Source organism: Panthera onca, chromosome D3 (genome assembly GCF_046562875.1).
Source record: "Panthera onca isolate mPanOnc1 chromosome D3, mPanOnc1 haplotype 2, whole genome shotgun sequence".
NCBI classification, from domain to species: Eukaryota; Metazoa; Chordata; class Mammalia; order Carnivora; family Felidae; genus Panthera; species Panthera onca.
This window is the reverse complement of record NC_138350.1, coordinates 56971289-56990302: the sequence shown is the minus strand read 5'-3', so window position 1 is coordinate 56990302 and position 19014 is coordinate 56971289. Positions and strand designations below refer to the sequence as shown.

The following is a 19014-nucleotide window of genomic DNA, read 5'->3' as shown; positions in this document are numbered from 1 at the left end:
TCTCTACCCTCTGTGACTTTCCTATAATTTCTCGACTTCCTCGGGTCTCCACTCTTGGCCCTGTAGCCAGAAAGTTTGGGCTTTATTTTCCATGCTCTGGTGCATACTTTGAGTAACTCCGTCTGCACCCAGGGCAGCACAGCAGGACGCAGAGAGAACGAGGGCGATTTGCCTAGTGCTCTTGGAGCCACAGCTCCTTTGGTCAGAGGAGGGGTGCCCTCCCTCAGAGTTTCAGGCACCTGCCTGGACACTGCTGCCATCATTGCGCTTCGGTAATAATACAGCTTGGAGACTGGGGTAGGGAAGAAGGGAAAAAAATAGGAAAATACAGGACATTTCTCCAGTCTCTGACTCTTAGGAACTCCGTTTTCTGCTCCTGAGTTCAGAAAGAGAGGCCTTCTCTTAGAGCTCCTTCAGTTCACGCTTGGTATGCACTTCTGGGTTTGGGGGTACCTCTGAGGACATGCCAGGTGATGAAGAGGAAAGAAAAGGGTAAACTCTCGCTGGTTTGGAACTCTGAATGCTAGCCTCTGTCCCCAGTTCACTGGCTCCCTTTTACAATCCAGAGTCTTCAGAGCTCTGTGTGTCTGTCCACGGCTTCGGGTGGCACTCAGTGGCACAGAAGAGATGGGAGGGAGTGTGCCGACTCCATCTTCCCCTGAACTGACACCCTGTTTTAGTAGGTTTTCAGCCCAAATCCTTGTACGTGCAAACTATCCTCTGAATCTGTGTGTTTCAGTCAGATTCGCCGCTGCTATTTGGTGGCAAACTATGCAAACTCTCAGAAAGCCCTGATCAGGAAGGATTTCACCTGTTCCAGTGGTTTTACAAATTGGTCTTTCCAGAAGTGATGACTCACAGAGTTACCTCATGAGAAATGGTGCATACAGGTCGGGCATTTCCACATATAATTTGGTAAAAGTCCGACAGTTCAGGGTCTGCTATGCAATCACAGTGGAGGAATGATGTTAAGTTGACTTCGTGCCAGCCACTAACCCAGCCTTACAAAAGCCAAGATTAGCGTTTCACTCACAGACTTGGGATATTTGTTGCCATGTATTAGTGAATTATAGTTAAGGCAACTTTACAACTCAGCTTCTATTTTGACCATTTCATACTTACCTGGGTTCTGGAAAAATGTAACAGAACCTATAAATCCTTATTGACACTGCTTTATATTCTTTGTGGGTTTAAATGGGAGTCATTGAAAGGGGATACTGTTTGCCAAAGAAACTAAACTGATGAAACAGGAAGTGAAGATGGGGTGAGAAATGAAAGCAAGAAAGAACACAGAAGGTCTAGGAGCAATGACTGTGCCGGTGACAAAGGCAGCGATGAAGAGGGGGAGAGGATGCGAGAAAAGAGCAGAAGGAACGAAATGTGTAAGGATGGTCTCAGCAAGTGTTCTGCATAGAGCACTGCACAGCACGAAGCTGGCGGGGAGGAGGAGAAGTGGAAGAAGGTTGACCAGGAGGTTGGTGAGAACAGGTGCACAGGCTGGAGGAGAAACGGAGTGACATTGAACTCAGCTGGGGCAGACAGGCTGAGACTGGAACACAGCCTGGGAGCTGGATGGAGACCAAAGAGATCAGTGGGATAATGGGCTGGGAGTAATCGGCAGAATGGCTTTCTCCTCCATAGGAAGAGAGATTATTGTTTAAAAAAATACATTGAAGATTGCAACAGGGAGCAAGGAGCAAAGCAGAAAGTGGGAAATGCATTTTCTTTTGGCATCTAATGGAATATGAATAAAACATGAGTAGCTTTAGGGGGAAATGACAAATTAAGACAATTAGGCTCTCTGTCTTCAGGAAGGCCTGGATAAGACCGTTTTAGATAATGGAGGCCCCAAAAATACACAAGCTCCTAATTGTATTTGGCTGGCTTTCTGTGCTTCCTGCCATATGGTTAGAGGGAAACGGCCATAACAAGCCAGAGCTAGTCCGTTTCAGGAATGTCTTACAGTTCCTTAAAAACAGAGACAGAATCTAAAGCAAACATATTACTATCGAACCCTTCACACCAGTATTCATCATACAGAGCACGAAGGCATGCGCTTCAATTTTCCATTATTTAGAGAGTCTTGAAATTCCTCTTACTTGAATTTGTTCCTTTCTTCCCGTTCTATTCTCTGCAACCTTTCTTCTCTCTCCTGCCGCCGCCTCTCTCTCTCTGCTGCCAATGACTCTTGATGCTGCCTAAAGGATGATGTGAGAAGACCACTCAGTGAAGACCTAAAGATACAGAGTTAATGTTTTAGTGGCTTGGCCTGTGATTCAAAGTACCCAAGTAGGAACCAGCCAGACTTCGGTTTCGAGTGAGGGTCCAGTCCGCTGGTACCTAGGTATTGCTGGGGGGAAATTACTGAGCGTCTCAGATCTTCATCTGTAAATGGAGGTAAGTAGCCTGCCTCGTGCGCCAGGAGGAGAAGAAGGTACTAATGTGCATACAATGCTAAGCACCATGCCTGGCACATAAGCAGTCATCAATAATAGGTGCTGTTATTACCAAAAAGAATTCTCATAAATACAGATTCATCCTCTCTCCCACTCCCTTTCTCTCTCTAGAGAGAGATACACACACAGTTTTTTGTAGAGGTTCTTTTTTTTTTTTTTTTTTTAATTAAATCCAAGTTAACATACAGTGTAATCATGACTTCAGGAGTAGAATTTAGCGATTCATCACTTACATACAACACCCAGTGCTCATCCCAAGTGCCTTCCTTAATTCTCATCACCCATTTAGCACATCCCCCGACCCACCTCCCCTCCAGCAACCCTCAGTTTGTTCTCTGTATTTAAGAGTCTCTTATGGTTTGCCTCCCTCTCTTTTTATCTTATTTTTGCTCCCCTTCCCCTATGTTCATGTTTTCTTAAATTTCACATGAGTGAAATCATATGATATTTGTCTTTCTCTGACTTATTTGGCTTAGCATAATATACTCTAGTTCCACCCACGTTATTGCAAATGACAAGATTTCATTCTTTTTGATCACCAAAAATATTCCATTATATATATGTGTGTATACATATACATATATATATATATACACACACACACACACACAATATACACACCTATACACACACATTATGTATATTATATTATACACACACATTACATCTTTATCCATTCATCAGTCGATGGACATTTGGACTCTTTCCATAATTTGGCTATTGTCAATAGTGCTGCTATAAACACTGGGGTGCATGTGCCCCTTCGAATCAGCATTTTGGTATCCTTTGGTTAAATACCTAGTAGTGCAATAGCTGGGTTGTAGGGAAGTTCTATTTTTAATTTTTTGAGGGACACTCCATACTGTTTTCCAGAGTGGCTGCACCAGTTTGGAGATACACATGCATTTTAAACTTGATCTATGGAAAGACGTTATAGAATCAACATTCAATCTAGAACTGTTTTCTATTTTACATACGCTAAAAATATTTTACCATATACCAGCTTCTTGATATACCTCAAAATAATTGTGTCATCTTAAAACAAGTGCTAAGATAACAGATGAAGAAAAAAAGACAATACTGGTCTGAAATCTGACTGAAAATAAAGAAATCTTATTCTACGTCAAGAAGCATCCAAGGACATACAGCATGTTCAAAGGACTTGACTGCTGGTGATACCACTCAATATGGACTGTTCACTGAAGATGGCATCATGGGGACAACTGGCTGCAAGAGGCCTCAGTGAGGGATCAGCGTGGTGGGAATCACAGGAAATGTTAAGTCACGAGAATGGGTGGGAAAAGAAAAAATTATGTAAACTCATGAAAAATGCAAAAGGGAGTTCACCGGGAAGAGGGGTCTGTTGGACCTCTGGACAAATCTGTATGGACAATGAGGCCTTCATTTGTTGAAAAAAATTCTAAAACTAAGATATAAATATTGCTGAAATATAGGTGGGATGAAATCCTACTTGAATCCAGTGAAAATATGCCTGCCTGGTGGGGAACACAAGGTTCCTTAGTGCGGGAGAAAGATGGGACTCTGGTATCACTCACATTCGGCCATAAGTCCCACAGCCATCCTCCTTAGCAACGTGGAACTGCCTCTGGCTGTCAGTCAGAAGCAGAGGGAAGAAGCCACCATTCCTGCCGGCTACAGGAAGGGAGTGACCAAATCCCATATTCCAGGCTTTCTCGGGAGCTACTTCATCAGCCCTGGACACGTGGGCATGGATAGAATGTGAGTTCTCCTTCATATAAATGAAATCTGGACTATCTTTCTTAAGCTGTTATTTATTTTTTTCTGTCATGTGAGGCTAAATCTAATCCATAGAGTGTTCAGGTTTACTGTACCTCTCACGCAGTGACTGACAAATTTTTACGGACATAACAGGTTGTTTCAACCTGATTAATAAGTTTAACAAATGAGCATATATACCTACTGTCCCAAAGTGGAGAAAACACATTCTTCTCAAATAGAGAGACCACCAATCCTGCCACAAAGCTCATAAATAAATGCCAAAAATTGGTTTCATATGGGCTACCCTCCTCTCAACAGTGTAAATGAGCTGGAATAAGATAAATTTTAAAAATTGATATAATTGGAAAACTGTGAACACTTCTAAATAGTTCAAGCCAAAGAAGAAAAATACAGAAAATTAGAAATGATCCAAAGGGTACTATAATGAATACAATATATATCAAGATTTATAGAATACTTCTACAGTAGTATTTAGAAGGAAATTTATCACCCGAAGTGTTTGTATTAGAAAAGAAGTAAAAAATAATGAGTGGTCAACTCAACAGTTTGAAAAGCAACAACAGAATAAATTCAAATAAGGCAAAATAAATAAAGATAAGAACAAACATGAATGAAATAGAAAAATATAGAGAAAATTCAAAAAACCAAAGCTGGCTTATAATTTTTAAAAATAATAATACATTCTGTCAAAACTGTTTAAGAAAAAAGCTGCTAATAAGCAATTTTCAAGAATGGCACATAGATACAAATACGAACAGAACAAGAGACAAAAATAATTATGAGAAAATGAGAAATTTCTATGACAATACATTTGGAAACTTTGAAGAAATGGATGTTTTTCTAAAAATGATTGAAATCACTGAGGAAGAAATAGAAATTTTAGAGCTCTATTAACCTTTAAGAAATTGAATCAATTAATTACAGATATATCTACACACACCAAAACAAAAACAAAAACCCCACGAGGCTCATATTTTTAAAGGTGATTTCTACCAAATAATCAAAGAAGAATTCATCGTAGTCATATACAAAGTTTCAGAGAATATAAAAGTTCCCCAGCTCATTTTATGTGATTAGTAGTAGTCTGACACAAAAACTAAACAAGAACAGTATGAGGATAGAAACTTATATACTGATTCCAAATATGAACACCACTGCAAAATCTGAAATAAAATCATGCTGTTTGTCCAATGAATCCAAGGATGTTTAAGATGAATACATCAATGAATGTAATTTACCACATTAATAGGTTATAGGAGAAAAACCATGACTACCTCCCTAGATGAAGAAAAAGCTTTAAATACAATACTCATTCGTTATTTAAAAAAAAAAAAAAAAAAAAAAAAAAAACTTTAGCAAGCATAGAACTGGAGAGAGTGTTCTTAACCTGACAATGGGTAGTTAGCCAACTTATTTCTTTAAACTATGGTAAACATTACTCAATGCTGGAACATTAAGTGCATCTTAATGTTAGAATTGATCAGTCAGCGGGGAACTGATGGACTATTTAACAATTGGTACTGAGAGGATTATTAACCACATACAACAAAATACAGTGAGGCCTTCCACATACCAAACACAAAGAAAAATTCTGGGATTGGAAAATGTAAAAAGTAAAAACTTTGCAATATTTATCTCGGGAAAGAATTTTTATACCAGAAACAAAAAAAGTGCCATCAAAAAGGAAAAACTTGATACATTTACATATATTAAAATTTAAAATCTGTATGCACTTAAAAGAGTACAGAAGTTAAGAATAAAGAGAAGCCACCACTTAGGAGCTACTTATAACACATATAAACCACAAGGATTAGTATACATATAACAAAAAGAACCACTCCACATTAGAAAAAAAGAAATCATTCAGTGGAAAAATGAGCAAAAGATAATGGGAATTTTGCTGAAGAAGAGAATTAAATGGCCAACAGATATATAAGTGATGCCCATCTTCACTAGAAATCATGGAAAAAGAATACAAGTTAAACCCATAGTGAAATATTATTTCAAACGTCTCAGATTGCAGATTGACCAAAACTAATGCCTGATAACCCAAAGCATCGGCACAGAACCAGACAACAAGAACTCTCTTCTATACCTTCTGGGGGTCTAAGTTGATATAATCATTTTGGATAAGCACTCAGTACAATTGAAGATGTGCATATCCTACAATCCAGCAATTCTACTTCTAGGTTTATACTAGAGAGTAACTTTTACATGCTAAAGATGGCAGATACGTACGAGAATACCATGTGCTACGCTGTTTTGCACTGTTAATGGTTAATAACTAGAAACTATACAGGAAAACAAAAATATGGTATATTTTTACAAAGAAATACTTTATACGTGTGAAAAAATAGAGTGAAATGGACTAACATGGATGATTCTCAAAAGCACAATATATTGACAGTGAAAAGCAGTCTGAAGAATATGAACGATATACTTTCATTTCTATGAAGTTTAAATACATGCCAAGCGAAACCATACACTATTTAGGGGTATGTTTATATTTAGCAAGATTATAATAACATATATGGAAATGACAAAGCCAATTTCAGGTGGTCATCACTGGGGAAGAAAATAAATCAAAGGGACAAGGGCTTCAATTTTATATACAATAGCTCCATAATTTTCTGTCATTACCTAAAATTTTCTGTAAGCCTGGAATATATTTTTGAAGCTATTCTATTGCTCTTCAAGAATCAAAAATACTTCTTGGGGCGCCTGGGTGGCTCAGTCGGTTAAGCATTCAACTTTGATTCAGGTCACAATCTCATGGTTTGTGAGTTCAAGCCCTGCGTTGTGCTCTGCACTGACAGCTCAGAGCCTAGAGCTTGCTTTGGAGTCTGTCTCTCCCACTCTCTCTGCCCCTCCCATGGTCATGCTGTGTCTCTCAATAATAAACATTAAGCAAAATTTTTTTAAAAAGAATCAAAAGTACTTCTCTTTTAACATCAAGTATCTTTGAAGCCCCGAGCTAGGTGAACCTCAAAAGTTAAGTCTAGCTCCAGAATTTGAAAACAAAACATAAAGTATTCTACACAGGAGAGTTATTATTTTAGGACTATGTGGGGAATTTGAATCCAGCCCAGCTTCCCAGCCTGCCCTGTGTGGTCGTCTCCTCAAGTGCTAGCATCTTTACCTTCTGAGTTCTCTTTCCAGAACAAAAGACAGGAGCGTGCTTGGTGGTCTGTGCTCATGCTTCGGTGAAGAGCAGAATAAGGACCTTGCCATTCCCCCTTATCCTTCTGACTTTAGTTTCTTCTAAACGTTTGCTCTGATCTCAGGAAAGACTTAACACGTAACTTAATAATGGGCCATTAGTGGCTGTGCTAATGAAGTCAAAGTGAAGCCTCTCTATACCGCACATTAACATCATTTCCTTACAGAAATTGTGAATATTGGAGCCTGAATAAAATTAAAGTAGTATTAGAACTCGAGAACGTTAAGTAGTGTGTCCAGTTTAGTCAGGTCGGTATGTCATTCCCTCCTGCAGATTTTGACCCTGCCCACTTGGACCACCTCGTAAGAACAGATCTCATATTGACTTGCTGGCCAGAATGCAACAGCAAACGCACTGATGAGCAGCCTTAACAACACGGGAAGTCTCCTTCCTTGGTTCCTCAGTTCTTTAAGAACTGAAATGCGAGCTAGCTCAAAGCAAAGCAGAGTGGTTCCTCTATTCTGGACATGAAGCAAAATGCCTTGAGCAATTCAAGATCCATTCTCTTGAGCACACTAACACAGATCCCTATAGCAGGAAGGGAGAATTTAAAGACCTCCCATGGGCTTTTCTGTCCTAAATGAATAGAAGTCACTTTGATCATACTGGAAACAAAAGGCTATAAACATCATATTAATAAATTTCCCTAGGTTTTCTGGAGAAGCCCAACATGTGAGAATATAAACTGTGAGAATATAACATGTGAGAATGTAAACTGTGGTCCTGTTTCTGGAAATGGGCTCCACCCATAATATCAATGTCAGAATGCACTCAAACCATACAAAAGGGGATCCCAGATCAACCTTTAAAAAAAAAAAAAAAAAACACCAAAATTCAAGTTAGTATGGTAAATTCTCCTTATAAGGGCATCATTAACAGATTTTTATCTTTCGTATTAAGTTTTTCAGGAACAATCCTTACAGCGATTGGAAGTTGCTGTCATGTTTAATCTTGGCTGGCCTGAGGACCAGCTATGGCAAAAAAGGAATGAGCACAACAAGGTTTAGAGAAAACCAGAGCATGGCCAATCGCTGAACCCCGGTGAGCCTAGTTTACTTGTTTGTAATTAGTGATAATAATACTTGAAACTCATGAAGCACCATCAGGTTAACGTGAGAGTTTATGTATGAGCTTGCTTAGAACAGCATCTGGGCTGGAGCACCTGGGTGGTTCAGTCAGCTAGGTGTCTGACTCTGGATTTCTGCTCAGGTCATGACCTCACGGTTTGTAAGATCCAGGCCCTCATCAAGCTCTGTGCTGACCGCAGAGCTTGCTTGAGATTCTCTCTCTCCCCCCTCGGCCCCTCCCCAGTTCATGCGCACTCTCTCCCTCTCTCAAAATAAATAAATAAACTGAAAAAAAAAAGAACGGCACCTGGGCCATCCTGGGTATATGACACATCTCATTTTATGCTGGGAGCCTAAAATCTCTGGATGCAAGGGAAGGCTAAGCTGCAGGATCAGGGTCAGATCTGGGATGTGACACTGGCAGCTCCCAGCCTGAGAGGTGAGAATGGGCCGGGGGATCGACGTGAACGTTCCCACCATGGCTACCAGCTGGGTGAGTCACCAGGGCTGCGCGCCACCCCGGAACACATCTGGAAAGCTGAAGTCGTCTACGATACAGCCGAGGCAGCTGCAGCCGAGTGAAGCCACGTAAGAATGCAGGTGGAGAGGAGCCAGAGAGAGATTTTGCAATGGAGCGGATGATCTACTCTGAGTGAGAGGAATTGCAATATTTAATCCTGACCATACCAGGCTCCAGGGGCTTCCCCAGAAACCCATCTGGTTAAAGCCTCCCTCACCGAGATGTCTGAAACAAGAATTCCATTTCACTGAAATGTGTTTGGTAATCACAGTTACCACTTATGGAGACAATTCCGTGTGGTACTATTTTACGTGAAATGATTCCTTAAAAAAAATTTTAATGCTTATTTATTTTTGAGAGAGACAGAGACAGAATGAGAATGGGTTAGGGGCAGAGAGAGGGAGACACAGAATCCGAAGCAGGCTCCAGGCTCCGAGCTGTCAGCACAGAACCCGACGGGAGGCTTGAACTCATAAGCTGTGAGATCACGACCTGAGCCAAAGTTGGATGCTCGAGCGACTGAGCCACCCAGGCACCCCTACATGAAATGATTCTTTTAATGCCTACAACCTCTTGTACTCAGTTCTACTATTCCCCTCTTTATAGAAGAAGAAACTGAGGCCAGAAGAGTTACATTGAGGACACAGCAGAGGTGGGCATTTCAACAAGCCTGTTGGCCAGAGCCCCAGTGTTAACCAATGTCTTACAGAAAATAAAAGAGAAAGGAATACACTTCATCTCATTTGATGAGGACAGCATTACTCTGGTGTAAGACCATTCTGGAAGACAGCTTGGCAATTTCTTAAAAAGGTAAACATGCACCTACCATAGGACTCAGCAATTTCATTTCTAGGTATTTATCCAAGAGAAAAGAAAGCACATTTCCATACTAAGACTTGTACGCAAATGTTCATAGCCAAAAATTGGAAACAACTCAAATGTCCATCAACAGATAAACAAACTGTGGTATATTTGTATGGTGGAGTACTAGTCAGCAATAAAAAGGAATGAAGTATTGAAACATACAACAAAATGAATGGACTTCAAAACACTTATGTTATTTGAAAGAAGTCAACCCCTCCCCAAGAGTACATATAGTATGATTACATTTATATAAAACTCTAAAAAGTGTAAACTAATCTATGACGACAGAAAGCAGACCAGTGGTTGCCTAGGATGAGGAAGGGCTGCCTTGCACAGAAGGGCATGAGAAAATGTTTGGGGTGATGGATATTTGCATTATCTTGATTGTGATAATGGCTTCATTTGCATATACATATGTCAAAACTTCTGCTCAACTTTTTTATGTCAATTATACTGCAAAAGCTGTGTAAACACACATGCTCCTTTGGTAAGTTTGAGTTAAGTAAAAGTCTAATTTGTGAAAGAAGCAAATCTTCAACACTTTTTATTTAAAAAATGATCTCTGGTGAAATAGTAACAAAAGTCACACTAAGTTCACAAATTATCCGATATTTGAAATTATCACTTAATTCACAAGCAGTTAATTTCACATAAGATACAGAGGTCAAAGAATGGTACTAAAAGGGCAATTCATTGGTGCAAAACCATGAGGTTGTCCTTACAACCTAGCTGTGAAAATCGGGGGTCACTCGATCTAAAGATCACAGGAGAAGAGGTAACTCTGGGTTGTGCCAAGCAGTATTTGCTTGCCCTGGAATGAGGAAATGTCAGAATCTTCTTTCACCCTTCAGGGCTACATCCCAGCTCTCAAGGATAAAATGAGCAAGCCCCAGAGGCAGCCCTAAGAACCAGGCAACTTTTCTCCATCATCGTGGCTACAATCATGGAGACATCTGCCGTCAAAGAGGGAGACATGGGTTTAAGGCTTCCTTCTGCTCTCTCTCCTCCCAACTGTCACACACTGCTTCAGCGCAGCTCTGAGGTTCCCAGCCATGGGAGGCAAGAGCACGGCTCACATTGTGTGCTGTGGACACTGGCCCCACATGCAGTCTCACGTGACTGCACTCACTCACGTGCAGGGCACGTGCCATTCCCCTAGGCATAGCTGGCATCATGCTTCGACCTGTCCCCTGACCCCTTCTGCAGGCCTTGACCCCAGGCTCACAAGCAGTTCTTGCCAGTTTGTTCTTACTTTCCACCCTCCTGTCTAAGACCAAGCGAGTCCTCCAGCGAGGAGGTCAATCCTCCTGTCACAAGTTCCCGGGCCACCACAACGTGGCTTCATGATTAAACTATTCTTCGGGCAGCTTCCAAATCACGGACTGCCACCAGCACCTCCTGGGTCATGGCTTCCTGGCCTTGCAGGCCCAGACCAAGGTTCATCCTTCCCAGCTTCTCTCTTCCTCTCCTGTCCAGGCCAACCCACACCTCCTGTGCATGCCCACCCCTTCTCTAAACACCAAATCTCTTCCAAACATAGTCTTCCAGCTCGGGATCATGTTTTAAAGAAAAATATGGACTCACTCAATTTTTTTTTTTTAATCTCCCTCATCTAAGTGGGCTTGCTCATCTCATCACGAGAGCTGGCAAACCTAGGGATAAGTTGCAGTATGTCTTACATTGGTGACTCAGTTTCCCAGACCTCTTATTAGAGGTGTCCCTCATGAGGATAGAACACCTATGCTAGGCTCTCGACTTTGATGGTCTCTCTACTTCTATGAAATTTAATTTTCTTCACGAAATTTACCGCAGCGGAAACTCTCCATTTGCTGATGATTTGCTTATCTTCTGTTTCTGCCAGTACAGTGTAAGCCAGGTGAAGCCAGGGGCGGGTCTAATTAAATCAATGTCAGATTCTCATGGCAGCATAGGTGGCACATGGTGAGCACCCAATAAATATTTACCAAATGAAACATAGGAGTCATTATATGTGTGTATGAGTGTGTACAGCCCCAGAGGCTAGGTTTCCAGCTGTCGCTGGATATTTTGGTTTTACACTGGCACAGCAGAAGAACAGAGTGTGAAAGGGTGGGGATTCCATCTAAATATCTAGCTGTCTACACACACACATGCTCAGTCACTCACTCTCTCTCTCTCAAATCAACCCAGGAAGAAACTCAGCCTCTCCCACCATAATACTAAGACTTACTCATTCCTGGCTGGGCTGTGTAGAAACGAGTGGGAGAAATGGGAGAAGGGACCCAGGAGTACATTTTCTGAATGAGGAATCTCTCCCTTGTTCCTACCCCTTTTCACTCTGTAATCTTTGAACAACGCTAGTGTGAAACCAGAAACCCAGCCATCAGGGGCTGACCCACAGGGCGCACACGAGGGTGTTGGCCCAGGGGTTCTGCTTGCAGCATGGAATAACTGTGTCTACAGCTCTGTGGGTGGAGGTGTTCCATCTGCATTGTTTGATGAGTGACCTTTGCACTTCCTTGTTCTAGGTCTCACCTAACTCTGTGACTCGCACTATTCTCACTTCCCAGTGGAATTACAATAGATAAGCTTAAGGTTGCTATGTTTACCTTTTATATAAACAAGGATGAGAGAATTATGTAATTAAAAAAAATGTATTCTAATCCCACTTTCCAAAGGAAGAAAACAGGATTCTGGGAGATTCAAACTGGTCATGCATGTGCTCGCCTGCTTATGTGACAAAGAGGTTTGGGGCAGGGTGGTGAACAGGAGGCTGGACAATCTCATGTGGGAGACACGGAAGTGGCTGCTGCCCAACAGCAGCGACAAAGCAGTAAAGATGCCCCCTACAGGAGAATGAACAGGAGAACAGCATAGAGTGTCTCCTTGCAGAAAGAAAAAACTCGCTTTTACGAGTCATGTGAACACAGATCCTACAGGGCACAGTCCTGCTTGTCTTAAAGATTTCCCCCCATATCTTTGAATAAAATATCCAATCCAGGAAAGTTAACCATCTTGATCCCATGGCTTTGGGGGACCCAAACCTACTACCACGGACCACTGTAGATTGATGAACCCCATTTTAGGAACAAAAGGACAAATACATCAAAGGGCTGAGAGCTGAAGCATATGAACCCACAAAGATGTTACAATTCATCCTGTCTGAGGAAGTCAGAGGAGTTTTATAGGACAGATGTCATCTATGTGGCTCTTAGAGGACGAGAAGGAGTCAAGTGGATGAATAAAGAAGAGGTTGGCCAAAGAACAGAGCAAATCGGAAGGAAGAGTCCCCAGGAGAGTCTGGTATGTTCATAGTGGCATCTCCATGGGGTTAAAGTACAATGAGGCTGGGGGACGTGACGGTTGATAAAGCTGGAAGGTGCCTGCAGGACCCAAATGTGAGAGATCTTCTTGGTGATGTTAGTCAAGTTGGGCTTCACTGGTTGGCAGAGGAGTCATTCAAGGTTTCTAAGTGGGAAATGTCATCCGCTCAGATCTACATTTCAGAAAGACCTATATCACTCAATAGATAGTCTGGGCATGACATAGATCTTGAACTAAATCTATGGTAGGAATGGTAAGGAGTCAGCTCCAAAACACACGTGGGAGAAAGAGTCCCTTGAGTCTGTTGAGGACTCAGAGTCCTCCCGCAGGACAGAGGGCTGATGTAGAACCCAGGTCCCCACACACCCACAGTCACAGCAGATAGATGCCATCGGGGAGCCAGACCTACCGTATACTCACTCTGTCAACGGACCAGCGCATCTCCCCTCCTCCACTTTGGATGCAATCACAATCAATTAATCAGAACCACATTGTGCCTTACAGGAACTCATTGTCTATAACAAGACTGGTATCAGGAACTAGCAGCAGGCAAGTGGGAAGGAGCAGGCAAGGTAAAAGGAGAACACAGCTTCTGTGAATGGCAGGGACTCAGTCCACATTGGTACCTTTATTTCCTGTCACCGGTTGTAGACTGGGTGCCATTAATTCTGATCACATAAAAAGAACATGCCTTTGATCTTATTTTATATGCTCTTCAGGATTTTCTCAGTGATGTCTGAGGTGTCTTTTTTAACCGACTTCGACCAATTTAAATTGAAAATTAAAAAAGAAAATTAACTAGAGCTCCATTGCACGATGGTGCCCTTGACTCCACAACACAATTTTGTAGGAAGTACGGTGTAGGTCAAGTGATGGAACACAGCCAGCAAGTATTTGAGACCCAGAAAAACATATGAATCATCTATTTGGAAAAATCAATGGTTTTAAATCCAAACAAGTAAAACCTCGAGGCACACGTAGATATGAGCGAAGGCAAGAGATGATAAAAGCCAAAGCTGACTAGGACAAGAGGACACAAGCACACAGATCCATGCACAACAGACAACCCACACAGAGGAGGAGATTAGGATGAGGAAGACACAGCTACCAGCAAGTTATACTCAGGGCGATAGTCAAAAGGCCTGCCAGGCAGGTAATATATACAAAACCTGAAGTAACTGAAAACAGGCAGGAAATGCATGGAAACGGACATCTTCATTCTGAGGGAGGAGTTACCGCCCCAGTGGCAGAGACAGGTGTTGAGGGGGGTCATAAGAAGGGAGAGCCCACAAGGGGAAGCTTGATTTGGCAGACAGAAGTCACAGCTCAGCAGAGCAGGCCCCCCTCCTCCCAGTCCTAGCTGCTGGGTCCCAGCTTCCCCAGATATCGCCCATCCTCTATTCTGGCACTGTCCATCACCATAAACAACTGCACAATAGCAGAAGACAAAAACAACAGGACTGTTTCAAGGTAGCACGGGACAAAGTCCTACTTTAAAGACTGCTGACTGCATGATAAAGACAAGAATTGGGAGGAAGGAGAGCTCCTGACAGCCTCACAGAAGCCAGGGGGTGGGACACACTCCTAAGGGAACAGTTTGAACACAGACACATACGTGAATCTGGATTCCTGTAGGTACATGACAAATCGGTAGGGACATGATTGTTCATTCGATAAATGGTCTGCAAACAAGTGAAAACATTTAAGGTGGATCTCTGCCTCACACTATATGCCAAAATAACTTCCAGCTTGATAAAATATTTCAATGTGAAAACTGCAGCTTGAAATTCTGGAAGCATGCAGGGGAGAAAAGGTGTCCTCACGAGGAACACAAAACCAGAAGACAAAAAGATAAATAAATTTAACTCATAAAACTTAAATTTGTCTGCCTGGCAAAAGCACCAGAAATGAAATAAAAAACTAATGATTGAGGGAAATAACTGCTACTCTTATCAGAGTTTATAAATAACCTCTACACTTCAGTAAGAAAAAGAACTCAATGGCCATGAGCCAAAATTTCACAGAAAAGGAAATATTAAATGCTTGTGGACATAGGAAAACATGCTCAACCATATTCATAATAAGGGAAGTGCACATTTAAATTTTAATACCAGAGAACTCTTCACCACCAGGTGGGCAATGGTTGAGACTGTGAATGGTCCTTCTGCATGGGGGTGGGCAACGAGCTCTCTCACTCAGCATGGCTCACAATCAAAACTCGTACAATCCTCATGAAAAGCAATTTGATAAAAATCAATCAAAATTTAAAATGCGTAAACAATTGACTTACTAAATCTATTTCTAGGAACTTATCCTATGGACAACCACACGTGTGCAAAGTGACACATGGACAAAGAATTATGCTGCAGTATCGTTGGTCACAGCAAAACACTGGGGCCCATCAATACAGAATTGGGTATATGAAGTAGCATCCAGAGAAAAAAGTATGATGCACACATTAAAAACAACACAACAACTAAGTACTGCAGGGGGGAAGAACCCAGATGCAGGTTTTAAGCAAAAAAGCAGAACGCACAATAGTTTTGTGCAGGGTATTACCATGTGTGTAAAGATAGATGAAACATGTCTACGCTTACGTGAACATAAATGTCTCTGGACGTACACGTAAGAAATCGCTAGGAGTCGTCGCTTCTGGGGAGGGAGCTTCACTTTCATTGTACAGCCCTTCACCTTATGCACCTATATGCAAAGCCCATATAAAAATAAAATGCAAAGCTGCATCCTTTACCCATCCTTACTATCCGTTATCACTCCCAACAGAGGTGCCACTGCTCATATGTGGGTTTACTGTCTTCCACGAAGTAGGGAGACTCTCTCTGCTGGGGCCACGAAACAGGGCAAACAATTCCCAAGCGTTTCTTCTTTTTCAATTTTTTTTAAAGATTTTTTTTGAATGTTTATTTATTTTTGAGAGATAGACACAGAACATGAGTGGGGGAAGGGCAGAGAGAGAGACACACGCAGAATCTAAAGCAGGCTCCAGGCTCTAAGCTGTCAGCACAGAGCTCAGCCCGGGGCTCGAACTCACGAGCCACGAGATCACAACCTGAGCTGAAGTTGGACACCCAGCCTTAGACTAAGCCACCCAGGCAACCCCCCCCCCCCACCTTTTTTCACTTTTTATTTTTAAATTTTTAAAAATTTAAAAAAAAATAATGTTTATTTTGAGGGAGAGTATGTGCGCGCTCACAAGTTGGGGAGGGGCAGAGAGAAAGGGGAACAGAGGATCTGCTTTCAGCAGAGAGTCCGATGTGGGGCTCGAACTCACACACTGTGAGATCATGGCCTGAGCCGAAGTTGGACGCTCAACCAACTGAGCCACCCAGGCACGCCATCAAACTTTTCTGAAGACTCTTGATATTAACCTGTAGAACAGGCAGGGTATTGTCATTTACAGCAGTGTCATTTACAACCAGCAGTACTGTTGTAAGTGGAAGACAGAACAGAATCAATACTTAAGGCACACACTGATCCTTCGGGTTTCAGCTCAATGAGTGACGTCCTTCCTGGTCCCTAAAATCTGGATCTGGGGTTCTTCCAGTGTGCTTTTCCACACAGAGCACTCACTGTGTTCACCTGCTAATACCCCCTTTCATGGTACAAGCTGGGCCTCATTATCAGCGCACTCCCCAGACTCAACACCAAGACTGATGGCCTCAAAGCACCTTCAGCCCCAGGCACTTGACTTGTGTCTGATCCCCTCACGGTCATTGCTCAGTAATTGCGGTCACCACACCGAACGAGCATCTGGCGCCATTTCTGAAAAGGCCCACAAGATGGAGATGTCACTGCAGGGATGGAAAGAGAATGGGCTCTGCCCTTCCCAGTTTCCCAGACTCATTTGCTGTGGTGTAATTATTGTTTGCTTCTTTGTTTCATTTGAATATTCAACATGAATGGTTCAAATATTCCTATAATTCTTCTTTTAAAAATATTGAGAATGTTTCCACTCAAAAAGCACAGTTTCAAAATTGAAACAATTAGAAAGTCTGCTTTCATTAAACAGTGGCATCTTGTATCCCAGAGGGCCTTTGCAAATAGTTCTGGATTTCTTATTTTCTTTTGTTTTGGCACAGCTCAACTTCCAATTTCATGAAAATTAATGTTACATTGTTTCTGAACGACAGCCCTATAAACGAAGTCATAATAGGAGATGTGGGGATGGATTCATTTTAATACCCTTGACTTGACTTAATTTTGTATATTGTTTCTTCAGTTCTTCCTTTCTAGGTCAATTTATCATTCTAAATTTGATTAACATCCAACATACTAGCATGCTTGGGAAAAATATGGAAAACACTAAACTCACAATGATGGCTAGTTGGATTTCCAAAGTGGGCTGACCTGCTTGAAGGGGTGTTTTAGTTGGCCTGATTTTCCTAGGACTTAAGGGAAGTGAGTCTTATTTCCAAACCAAGGGGAAAGAGTTCTAGATCTTTCCAGTACTGCACGGCACCCTGACATGCATCTAATTTTTCAGGAGTGTGTTAACAGAAAACGTGGGTTCTCGGGACACCTGGGTGGCTCAGTCGGTTAAGCGTCCTACTTTTGGTTTTGGCTCAGGTCACGATCTCATGGTTCCATAGGTTCGAGCCCCACATCAGGCTCTGTGCTGACAATGTGGAGCCTGCTTGGGATTCTCTCTCTCCCCCTCTCTCAAAATAAATAAATAAACTTAAAAAAAAATAGCATCAAGCTTTAAAAAAAGAAAAATAAAATGTGGGTTCTCACTACAAGAATGCAACTATTGTTCATAATACTTTAATGCCTTTCCTGAGTTTTTCTTTTTGGTTTCAAGAATTATAGGTATATAAAACATCTCAACAATCTTACAAATTACTGAAGTATATACTTCAGTAAAAACAATCACACACCTTAGTAGGGCAGAAAACTGTTGTAAATGTGAAAATAGATAAGTGACATACAAATAATTCAGTTGTCAAAAATGAAAAAAATTAAACTGTGTAAAACCACATATTATAATAAATACAACTTACATTGTACATTTGGGTGATGTATACGAATATAAGTTGGAGTTGGGACCCCTCCTTCTTTTTCTTTTTTTTATATCATAAATATAAGCCAGTGAGGCCAGAGTAAAACGTGGTGGGGTGGCCAGGCTGGAGGACTTGCTGGTCTTAATAATGGAACTGCGTATCTGATGTTTCAAATGATTGGTCACATGGTTTAGTGAAGCCATAAATGGTGATAATTGGGAAAAAAACATGCGAATGTAAAGCAAGTAACTCTGAAGTTTCTTTGCTAGTGGATACAACAGATGGTTCAGGTAGAGAACTTTCTGTAGCAGAGTATGCTGTAAGAGGGAATTGGAAAGGAAAGGCTACCATCGGGGTGCCTGGGTGCCTCAGTCGGTTAAGCATCTGACTTCATCTCAGGTCATGATCTCATGCTTTGTGAGTTCGAGCCCCGTGTCCGGCTTTGTGCTGACAGCTCAGAGCCTGGAGGCCGTTTCGGATTCTGTCTGTCTTTCTTTGCCCCTTCCCCGCTTGTGCATGCTCTCTCTCTCAAAAGTAAATAAACATTAAAAAAAAAAAAAAGGGGGGGGGGGGTGGAGAAAAGAAAGGCTTCCATTACTGGCTTCTCTGGTAGCCAGATCTCAGCATGCAGGCTGGCTGGAGGGATTTCATGTAAGTAACTTCTTCAAGCCAAGGACCACTGAGTCCACCTATCCCCAGGGACCCTCACTGTGTCCCTGGTGTCATACAGACTCCTGATGACTCGCATGCCCCAGGCTGAACATCTCCACCTGTGATTTGCTTTTTTTTTTCCAGCAAATTCTGT

General features: G+C 41.8%; 1 protein-coding gene across 8 annotated transcripts in view; it reads right to left on the bottom strand.

The window, feature by feature from the left end:
* Positions 1-19014, bottom strand: part of FHOD3 (formin homology 2 domain containing 3) — a 468838-nt gene that overhangs the window by 94880 nt on the left and 354944 nt on the right. For 7 of the 8 annotated variants that reach the window (XM_060613641.3, XM_060613642.3, XM_060613644.3 and 4 more), the window contains one exon: positions 2100-2234. In XM_060613641.3, the coding sequence (XP_060469624.2) occupies positions 2100-2234 (135 nt within the window). The remainder of the gene's footprint in view (positions 1-2099; positions 2235-19014) is intronic. The other variant, XM_060613643.3, reaches the window with a different exon arrangement.